Source organism: Cibotium barometz, chromosome 28 (genome assembly GCF_041138505.1).
Source record: "Cibotium barometz isolate CiBa-2024 chromosome 28, ASM4113850v1, whole genome shotgun sequence".
NCBI classification, from domain to species: Eukaryota; Viridiplantae; Streptophyta; class Polypodiopsida; order Cyatheales; family Cibotiaceae; genus Cibotium; species Cibotium barometz.
The window spans coordinates 14274959-14285727 of NC_141073.1; the positions used below are offsets into that span (position 1 = coordinate 14274959).

A 10769-nucleotide genomic window follows, 5' to 3' on the forward strand; every position below is an offset into this window, starting at 1 on the left:
CATACATAACATACCTTAATAATAAAATGACCCCAACGACTTGCTCTATAGTGCCACCAACTAAGCCAACTATCTAGCTTGGGAATGTTTCTGTCTGCTGCCTTTCCTGTTGCCCACCATGCACGTATCTTACGGAATTGCACTAAAGCATCCTCTTTGGTTGGTGCAGTCCTCCACCTCTCACACATTTCATTGTGTTTTTCCATATGTTGAGCATATATATACTTTTGTGTATGCACTCGAAGATTGTCCTTCCAATTAAAAAGGCAAGATCTCTCCTTTCCTACCATCTCATCTCCATTGTTATATACTGACCTAATAGCATTCCAATTTGCACCTGCTTCGTCGGCCATGAAGCCAAAAAAGTTTGCTGATTTCCCAGTATGGTCGATCATAACTGCATTCAAATTTTCCCAAAACATTATCTGTGCTGTCTCATCCTCCTCTCTAAACTCACAAGTTGCAATTGTGAGTAGCTCTCCAATCCTGCAAGAAGAGTATTTGGAAGATTATTGTATTGTAACAACTCAGTCGAACAGTCATTTCATTTTGAAAAGAGAATAAAAATTAAAACATACGTGTGATCATACACATGTGCACCCATTGTGTGCCAATCATTCTCCACTCGGTGTACATGATCAAAACAAACCCATGAATGTCGAAGGTCTCGATCCCCCGCAGCATCCATTCTATTGACAATATCAACGCCAGAGCCAGGGCCAGTTGTGGACATCTTGAAAAGATAGCACCTCTCATCACTTTTGGTTGCTTGCAAGGGAAACCTTGATCCGTGGAAGAACTGAAAGTGGCATTTTCTTTTTAACTCTAGGATAGCCTCAAATCCATCACCTAGTGCTCGACTTGTCTTTCGACTTTGCATTACCATCTGCTTCACCCTACATTTACCAAGTTGGTTAAGAAATTACATATATATATATATATATATTCAATAGAGAAGAACTTACTTTTTGAGATTTATTAAAGATATTAGCTCTTGAGACATCTCCTGGAGTTCCCTCTCTGACATAAACTCTCCAATCACTTTATCATCGTCAGTGAAAGCCTTCAAAACGAACTCCCTGGCAACAATCATTTGTACCTTTCGTGGACCCGCATTATGGTCCATCTGAACAACACAAGCTACTAAGGCTTTAATGTTTCGCATAGATGCTCGACACATGCCTCTAGCAATTGTGTGTGTATGTTTCCCATAGTGAAGGAACAATCTACTATGGGAGTGATCTTTAGGCATAAAATAGTAGGCAGACACTGAACATGTTTTTATGCACATTGGAACATGCTTACAAAAGAAACACTCTAAGTTTCCATAACTTCCCAAAGCCAAACATCCTTCATTTGGGGATTTCAATAATTGGCCATTCCAATGGAGCCTATTCGGTGATTTGTTTCGAAATCGATAAGTGCATCTTTCATTCATACACTGGAAGGTACCCCCACAAAAACTCTTTCTCAAAATAAAAGATTTATTAGTTCTTGTTTGTGTCTGGGGTTTTGTCCATGCATTTCCTTCATATTTGTGCTCCATACCCTCCATGCCCTTCCCATCTAAAAGCTCATAAATGCAATTTTCTTAATACTTCTTAGGGAGCTCCTTGACTTTTCCTTTGAATGTGCATTCATTTATAATATTATGGAATATGTCATTGGGCGGCAAAGTACGAACAATTTGGAAGGCAGATACTGCAGTGTCAAATGCAGGATCACCTTCCTCAATGTCAATTAAATTATCTGCATGCACCACCTTTTCCATGTCCTCTTCATCCAAGTCACTAGGAAAAAAATCAACAATCCAAAGTCAACAATTGAAGCAAGAAAGATAACCTCACTATATTTTACCATGTTTCAAAAGTTGAAATGTCACTCACATAGGTGAGGTCTTGCTGCCAGATCCAGAAGGAATATCCCCAGGGGTAGGGAGTGGTGTTGATGTAATGGCTACTTTTGCAACATAAAATGATGACAGGGTATTATCTAAGATATAATACCCATGTTCACCAATCCCATGGTACAAGGGAATTGTCCCTATGCTCTCAAAACCATCATCAGTTTGCAATAGACCTTCAATAAAAATTTCATGTTCTGCACCTAGTTTTTCTTTCATTAATTCGGCTGATAATAAACATTTCCCATGTGAAAATGACAGTCTAAAAAGAGGGCCTCCAACTTTGTGTAGAAAAATCTGAACATCTGACTCAGAATCCCTACATTTCAGGAATACATTCCAAAAGAAAGTATAATGTGAGCACACATATCCATTAATATTCAAAACAAAGTAATACTATATACATTACACTAAAGCTAATAAAACGACTACGTGAGAAAAAGGCATAGGCTTCCTTTGGAATGAAAGTCTAATGAAAGGACAAGCTGGAAAAGCTATTTTTTAGTATATTTACTCACTAGTTTGAAAGACTACTAAAACAGACTATTTCTAGACTATCAATCAACTCGTGGTAAAACTCCTTCTTCTCTTTATATGTTATTTCTCATGCACTGTTTTGCCATTGCTTCTTATTAGGTTGCCATTGCTTCTTATTAGTTCACCCTCAAGCTGCTCTCAGACCACCCTCCTCTTAAGATACAATGGAGCTGCTCTGTCTTTCTATTTATATATTACTATCTCTAGTTTTCTCAACATTTTCAGAGGGTGATACCTCTGAAGAAGAAAATAGTGAAATTAGTGAAAATAGTGAAATGGCTCCAGAGGAGCCAGATACCCCACCCGCTGAATGGTATGAGAGCTGCCATGATGGAATCGCAGATAGCGATTCCACCACAGAATATTCTCGGGTGGACTGGTACAATTTTCCTTTCGAGGAAGAAGAAGAGGAAGAGGAAATACAAGAGGAGGAAGAGGAGGAAGAGGAGGAAGCAGAACATAAAGAAATGCCCATTGAAATGCCCGAGGCAGACACAGGCACAGGCTATGATGCAGATGCAGAGAACATCCCCGACTCCCACGGTGAGAAAGATGACAATAAGGAAGATAGGGATGACAGTGAAGAAGATGACAGTGAAGAAGATGCATAAATTTCCCCACATAAATTTAGGATTTTGTCCTGCAATTTTTCTAGTAGGATTTTGCCGTTTTTGCCCTGTAATTTTCCCAGTAGGACTCCAACTAAATTTGCCCAGTACGTTTTTGTTTTGTAATTTTCCCCAGTAGGATTTTGTTTTTGTAATTTTGTACTGCAATTTTCCCAGAAGGATTTTGTTTTGTAATTTTCCCAGTACGATTTTGAAGTATAATTTGCACATTTTTCCTTGTACTACAGTGGTTTAATTTTTAGTGGTTTAATGTTCAAGTAAGCACAATAATATATATTCACACGACTTTTTAGTGGTCAAATGTGTACTGCAGTGGTTTAAGCAGTGGTTTAGACTTTTTAGACTTTTAGAAGAAGTCCTTTTAGAAATATTTACACGACTTTTTATGCACACGACTGTAATCTATTGGAAGACCACGACTGGAATACCTCTATAAAAGGGCATCCACATTGTACTCCCTAAATATATCTGCACAGTAACGTTGTACTCCCTAAATATATCGCTGAAGTAACGTTGCACAGTAACGTTGAAGATGAAGATGTCTGCTGCGCTCATGTTGCAACTCTCACCCTCACGACAAAGGGCATCACCTGCCCGAAAGAGAGTATGTTCTTTTACGTTTTTTAAATGTGCGTTTTTTCCTTGCGTTTGTATTTTGTGTGTGGGGCCAAGACCATGAATGTCTACTGGCTCCTCCTCTTCATTGTATAGCTAAAGATGGCCACGTACTGGCACAAGATGGTCATTGTAGAGCTTTAAGGATCAAGTGCGCTGAGCGCACTTGATCTAGGAGGCCCCTACACAGGCATGTCTTGTCTATCCATGGAGGCATCCACATTAGCAAAAGATGTCTATGTTTTTATTAAAAATAAGGCCTCAACATGCCCATCAAAAAATTTAGACCTCAACATGGCCACTGTAGAGCTAAACATTGGCTTATGCTTTATCTGCAGAGCTAACATGGTTATTGTAGAGCTTCCTGGATCAAGTGCGCTCAGCGCACTTGATCCTGGAGGCCCTACACAGGCATGTCTTGTCTATCCATGGAGGCATCCACATTAGCAAAAGATGTCTATGTTTTTATTAAAAATAAGTGCTCAACATGCCCATCAAAAAATTTAGACCTCAACATGGCCACTGTAGAGCTAAACATTGGCTTATGCTTTATCTGCAGAGCTAACATGGTTATTGTAGAGCTTCCTGGATCAAGTGCGCTCAGCGCACTTGATCCTGGAGGCCCTACATAGACATGTCTTGATCCAGTAAAAAAATTTACACCTTACATAGACACCTCAACATGGCTACTTACTGTAGAGCTAAACATGGCCACTACAAAGCTATCTGGAGGCTTCATCTGCAGAGCCATTGTAGAGCTTCCAGGATCAAGTGCGCTCAGCGCACTTGATCCTAGAGGCCTTACATAGACAGACCTACATAAACATGGACCTACATAAACATGTCAACATGGACCTACATAAACATGTCTTGATCCAGCAGAAAATTTACACCTCAATATGGCCACTGTAGAGCTAAACATGGCCACTGCAAAGCTATCTCGAGACTTGCATGTGCAGAGCCATGACTATGCCATCATAGTCATTGTAGAGCTTCCAGGATCAAGTGCGCTCAGCGCACTTGATCCTGGAGGCCCTACATAGACATGTTTTGATCCTCAATATGGCCACTGTAGAGCTTAACATGGCCACTACAGAGCTATCTCGAGACTTCATCTGCAGAGCCATGACTATGCCATCATAGTCATTGTAGAGAATGAGTTTTTACATTGGCCATTAAAATCCAGATTGTAATCAATAGCAGTACATTATTACAAGCAGAGAGCTAAACATGGCCACTGCAAAGCTATCTCGAGACTTGCATGTGCAGAGCCATGACTATGCCATCCTTGTCATTGTAGAGCTTCCAGGATCAAGTGCGCTCAGCGCACTTGATCCTGGAGGCCCTACATAGACATGTTTTGATCCTCAATATGGCCACTTGATCCTGGAGGCCCTACATAGACATGTTTTGATCCTCAATATGGCCACTACAGAGCTATCTCGAGACTTCATCTGCAGAGCCATGACTATGCCATCATAGTCATTGTAGAGAAGGAGTTTTTACATTGGCCATTAAATAAAAAAATCCAGATTGTAATCAATAGCAGTACATTATTGCCAGCACAGAGAGATAGAGAGAGGGGGACTTACATGCTTGCAAACACGCAGAGGATATTTGCAGGATAGTTGTAGACGACAGCTGCAGAGAATAGAGTAGAAGATAGTTGTAGAAGACGATAGCTGCAGAGGATAGTCGTAGAAAATGGTTGTAGAAGATAGTTGCACGAGTGTACCTTTCCTTCCAGCCGTTGCAGAGGAATGAAATCCTTTTTGGGAAAAGGTTTTTTCGAGCACTTTGTTATTAATGATTAGGAATTTACAGCCTTGAATAATCCGTATACTTTGTGCCAACCCGAGATTATTTTCAACCTTGAATAATCCGTATATTTTGCGCCAACCCTGCCAACCCATGATTATACAACCTTAAACAATCCGTATACTTTGTGCCAACCCATGCCAACCCATGATTATACTACCTAGAATAATTCGTGTAGTTTACTTTACTTTTTGTGGGAAGAGTTATATCTTTGAAAATGGACACCAACTCCCAACGTTATGTGACTAGATCTTCTTGTTCTCAAAAAGATTGTTGTTTTGCTGGTATGGATTCCTTACTACCTCCTTCTAAACGCTCCAAAAAATTACAGGCAAGAACAACCGAGAGGGTGTCTCGAGGATTGTTTGATGAGGAAGTTCAGAGTCAAGGCCAAGTGTTGATGGAGAATGATAGACATGAGAATGAGAGAGACAGGGATGACAGACAAGAAGAGGATGAGAGACAGAATGATAGAGAGGATGGGAGACAAGAGGATGAGAGAGAGGATGATGATAGAGAGGAAGATAGACAGGAGGATGAGAGAGAGGATGATGACAGAGAGGATGATAGAGAGGATGATAGAGAGGAGGATGAGAGAGAGCATGATGATAGAGAGGATGATAGACAGGAGGATGAGAGAGAGGGTGATGATAGACAAGAAGATGGGAATGATAGAGAGGATGATAATGAAGAAGAAGAAGGTGGAGACACATTGACAACTGAGACAAGAAAAACAGAGAGCATCAAAGCATAAATTTTCGGAAAGATCCTTAAAACCTCTACTCCAACTACATTCATCGATCGAATTAGAGTTAGATTCAGCACCCCCCCCCCCAAGATCCCCTTGTGTAGGCTTCTTCCAACAGAGGCCATAAGGAGACTATGCCCCAGTACTGATAAGAACCTTGGTCGAGCATTCAAGAACCTTGGTGGGTATCTTGAAAGCAAGGGGGCGTTCACGGTGTCCATGTTTGATTTGGATGGAGAGGAGACTCCTCTGACTGAAGAAACAACATTGTCATGGAGTTCAACATGGAGGGATGTGAATGGAACTTTTGAAGAGTCTCTCAGAAATATGCCAGAATGGGGACCGTTCATCCAGGGTAAAATGATACATGTACTGGATGGAAACAACCGCTATAAATCTTGGATGGATTTGATTGCTCAAGGTGAGGGTGATTTGAAATGTTTTTATCTATTTATACAATTTTATGTATGCATCTAATATAATTTTATCATCTTCTTTCCTTTTACTCAGAATTTCCAAATGACATCTCTAAGCATTGTCTGGTGGCCTGTGACTTTCTACAATTCGAGAAGGCTGATGTTGGAGAGCTGATGTTTTCTCTTTCCAGATTGAATAAGTATATGTTTTATTATTTTTCTCTTTTTTGCTCTTGGCATTGATTGCATGATGTTGCTTCAACTCTCTGCATTGGTTGTACTAGGATGCATGACTATGCCTTTGTACCAACAACTTTTGGGGATAGGCTCTTCCAAATAAGGAGAATTGGTGAGTCCGATAAGACTACCCTCCTTGCAGAGCTCGATGATGAGGACAAGGCTTGGATGGAGAATGAAATGAAAAAGTGCCCCACTCGTGGCAAAAAAAGCTGGTTTTCTGTTCCAATAAATATATTGGCATGGCTTGTGTTTAAGGTATGCAAGATATTAAAGTTGTGCAAGATCTACTTAATTATGCGAAATATGTTTAATGTATGCAAGAGTAATTTTGTAATTAAATGGACTCTGTAGGACGATATGGAGATGAAAATCGAGGTCAAGGCTAAGGGCATGGATGTAGACGGAAGGGCTAAGGTGATAAGAGAGGTAGAAATTCTGTATAAGAATAGGGTGGGAAAGTTTGCCCGCATAGCAGACCCTGCCAATGGAGAATACTTTTGGCGTGCTGTTTTGTCACTTCCTTGGCATGCAGCAGGGACCCATATTGCGACAGAAGAGAAACTGAACATGATTGGGGCTGCACAAGTTAGGGATGAAGATAAGGCATTCTTAGTTCGAATGTTGGATAATTCACAAGCTAGCATTCGAGAGATAGAGTACTTGCCTAAAGACAAAGCAAAAGCTAGAGAGTGGCTACATTCATTTGTGTTCTGGCTACAAATAAGTTCTTATGGCTCCAAGCTTCTGGAGGAGATTGAAAATTGTGATAGAATCTCCTTACCTTCCATTAATTCCTTTATAAACTATGTCGTCTTTCATCGACGAAAGTATTTCAAAAAAGCTTTCAGAGTTCATCAGGGGGATATAAAATTTAGCAATGATATGGACACACAAAAAGGGCTACGCTCTGCAACACATCGAGTTGTTTATAGGTTAAAAAAAAACTTGGTCAATTTTATTTCTTCTCCTTATGCTTCTTATATAGCCTATTGACTTTAGTTTTCCTTTCCATTTGGAATTTAGATGGCTGCTGAAAGAGGTGGATAGTGGTGTAGTACAGGCCATACCACCTCTTGTGTTGTTATGGATTTGCGAGGATACTCCACGATATATATATGCGGATCTGCACCTTGGGAGAGTAAGTGTTTTCTGTAATCATGGTCATGATGATAAAATGTATGTATGATAAAACGTATGTTATCTATTTTTGAAATGCATGGTTAGCCTCTATCAAGTGTTGAAAAGACAAGATGCCCCTGGTGGCTAGACATGGAGAGGTTTGTTGTGCCAGATGAAGAAATTCAATTACATGATCAACACTTAGCTATATTGGCTAAGATGACCATAGTGGAGGGTTCTGATGAGGTAACCATAAGTTGTCTCTGATTTTTGCACGATGATAAAGTTTTTTGATGAGGTAATTTATAACCATAAGTTGTCTTTGTGCAGAGTATACCATTGACTGCAGTACGTGGCTGCTCTACGAGCTCTCATGCCACATCTATAGCCTCTACATCTAGAATGCACCCTCTACCAGTTAACCTAGGGAGGGATATAGTGAGTCAAGCATTGGATGCAAATAGGAGACAAAGAGAAGTACATCAAACAACAAGTACTTCGGGCAATGTACATGTAGCCTCGTCTATGATCCAACCAGCACCTTTGAAAGGTGATATCATGCCGTTAACAGTAGTGTATGTTTATTGGGGTGATAAATATTTTTCTCTTACCAATCAATCTTCTTCTATGTTTCTTCTTGCATTGTGGGAATTCGCAGGCATGGTATATGCATTCAATACCTCCATCGAGGACCTTGCAAGGAACTGTAAGAACATAGAAGGGCCATCCCCTCTATTCAAACATGTTTTGGAAGCCATGAATGTGCTTTGTAATAAAGGAAAAGTCCATGGGAAAAGGACTGACTATTGTGTGGAGATGGTGTTTGTAGACTTCCCCTCAAACCTCGTTGTTGAGGGTTGTTTGGGACACAGAGTGCCACCTTGGAATGTGGTTAGCGAAAGTCTATATGAGGCAACTTTTCAATTTGTAGACTTTTGTCTTAATGATCATGGCTTCATAACATGCCTTTATACAATGGAAGAAGGAGTGAAGATAGAGCATGAGGCAACATCTAGAGGATTTGTGGTCTTTCATCGACAAGTGGTCAAATGCACTCCACCAGTGGGAAAGAAGATGGGACAACTTGTAACAAAGGTAGCTGCACACTTCTCTTCTACAAAAATTCTTATGTCTATGTCTATTTCAACTTATAGCCTAAGGAATTCACTACTATTTGAATGGATTTCATTACAGGTTGCATGTCTTATTCTATCTGTTTTTGTACGCTCAAGTACACCAAGGCAGTATTTACGGATGTATGGAGATAAGGTGGAAGAGCAAAATCTTGGGAGTGAATTAGATCTGGAACAAGACCTCATTCAAGATATGTAAGGGATCGACTCTGGATCTGTGATTAAAAACAATGTCTATGTATTTAGGGTTTAGGTTTTTGGGTCTCTCATCTCTGTGTTTATGTAGTGTTCCTGAAGAGGATATGGTAAAACGAAAGGGAAAGCCTTGGAGAGGTGGTTGCCAAAGAGGGCAGAGGCTATGCAAGTACATAGTATCTCTCTTTTCAAAGACAGGGGATACTATTGTTGACTTGTTTGCTGGGACTGGAACTCTTGGACTTATTGCAGCGGTCATGGAACGTAATGTTATTATCTTTGAAAAGGACCATCGCATATATAATAAGCTATTGGAGCCATATTCTACAAAGGTAATTCCCAAATTAATAAGACAAGGCACTGTTAATACCCCATAATCCTCTATAAATGCAATGTTCATTAATTTCTTACTTTTTTGCAGTTTGAAGAAGACTAAAGACATTTTGGATCTTAGCATTTTTTGTGAAGACAGAAGACATTTTGGATATTAGCATTTTTGGTGGATGTAGCGTGATATTTGAACTTTTTTTTAAAGACATTTAAAGATAGTTTCGATGTAGCATTTTTGGTGGATACAGAAGACATTTTATATATTAGCATTTTTGGTGGATGTAGCGTGATATTTGAACTTTTATTTAAAGACAGTTTGGATGTAGCATTTTTGGTGGATGTAGTAAGCCTGCTTTTATTTTGTGTCTTGAATACATTGTCTTGAAGGTGGTATGTCTTGAAGGTGGTATGGCATGTCATGTAGTAAGCCTGCTTTTTTTTTTGGTATGTCATGTGTCATTCTTGCTCACTTTCAATGGATACATGACAAGAAACTGCTCGCATCTCGTATTGATTTGAAAATAATTTGCAAATTGGCTCGCTGCAATGGGCTCGCTCCGTGGCCACCCCCCTTCCCAATAAGTATAGAAAAATCATAGGAAATTGTTTTATAGAATGTCCCTCGAGCACCAATTATGCCAGAGGGAATCACCACGAACTCATAGCGGCCTTGTTCGGTTCTAAAAGCTGTTTTTGGAATGTTGGCCTAAAAAATCCAAACTTGGTGGTAGCCACTCTTCAAGTTGAAGCATCTAGAACTTGTTCTTGATTGTAAGCTTGTTTCATGATCTATACAATTGGTGCGACCTTTCCTTATTTATGACAGAGAGGATGGGTGATGCGAATGGAGATGACCTCAGACGGATGAATCTAGCCCGATCCACCTTCCAATGCTTTTGATAAGCAATAGGAAACTCGCTGGGGGGTTTTGGGTCAGGAATCAGCATGATCCAATGGTCTTTTGGTTGATAGGGTGGAACTTTCAGAGGAAGGTCATCTCTTAACAGGATGTGATGATACCTTTTCAATCCCGGGTTCGTGTTCTAGTTGTGATATTGTGGCGTTGGATCCATAAATGAAGCCAAC

General features: G+C 40.0%; 1 protein-coding gene across 1 annotated transcript; it reads left to right on the forward strand.

Annotated features, from left to right (window-relative positions):
* Positions 1-6951: 6951 nt before the first annotated feature.
* On the forward strand, positions 6952-9789 carry LOC147622542 (uncharacterized). Its single transcript, XM_086822585.1, has 8 exons — positions 6952-7161; positions 7258-7838; positions 7930-8044; positions 8131-8271; positions 8356-9120; positions 9220-9353; positions 9445-9685; positions 9775-9789. The coding sequence occupies exons 1-8, from the start codon at positions 6952-6954 to the stop codon at positions 9787-9789; spliced, it is 2202 nt and encodes a 733-aa protein (XP_086678711.1).
* Positions 9790-10769: the final 980 nt, after the last annotated feature.

Coding starts and splice junctions, on each gene's coding strand:
- LOC147622542 (XM_086822585.1), top strand. CDS start 6,952: ATGCATGACTATGCCTTTGTACCAACAACTTTTGGGGATAGGCTCTTC. Junction 8,272..8,355: donor TAGTGGAGGGTTCTGATGAG/GTAACCATAAGT, acceptor GTCTTTGTGCAG/AGTATACCATTGACTGCAGT. Junction 9,354..9,444: donor CAAGACCTCATTCAAGATAT/GTAAGGGATCGA, acceptor GTGTTTATGTAG/TGTTCCTGAAGAGGATATGG.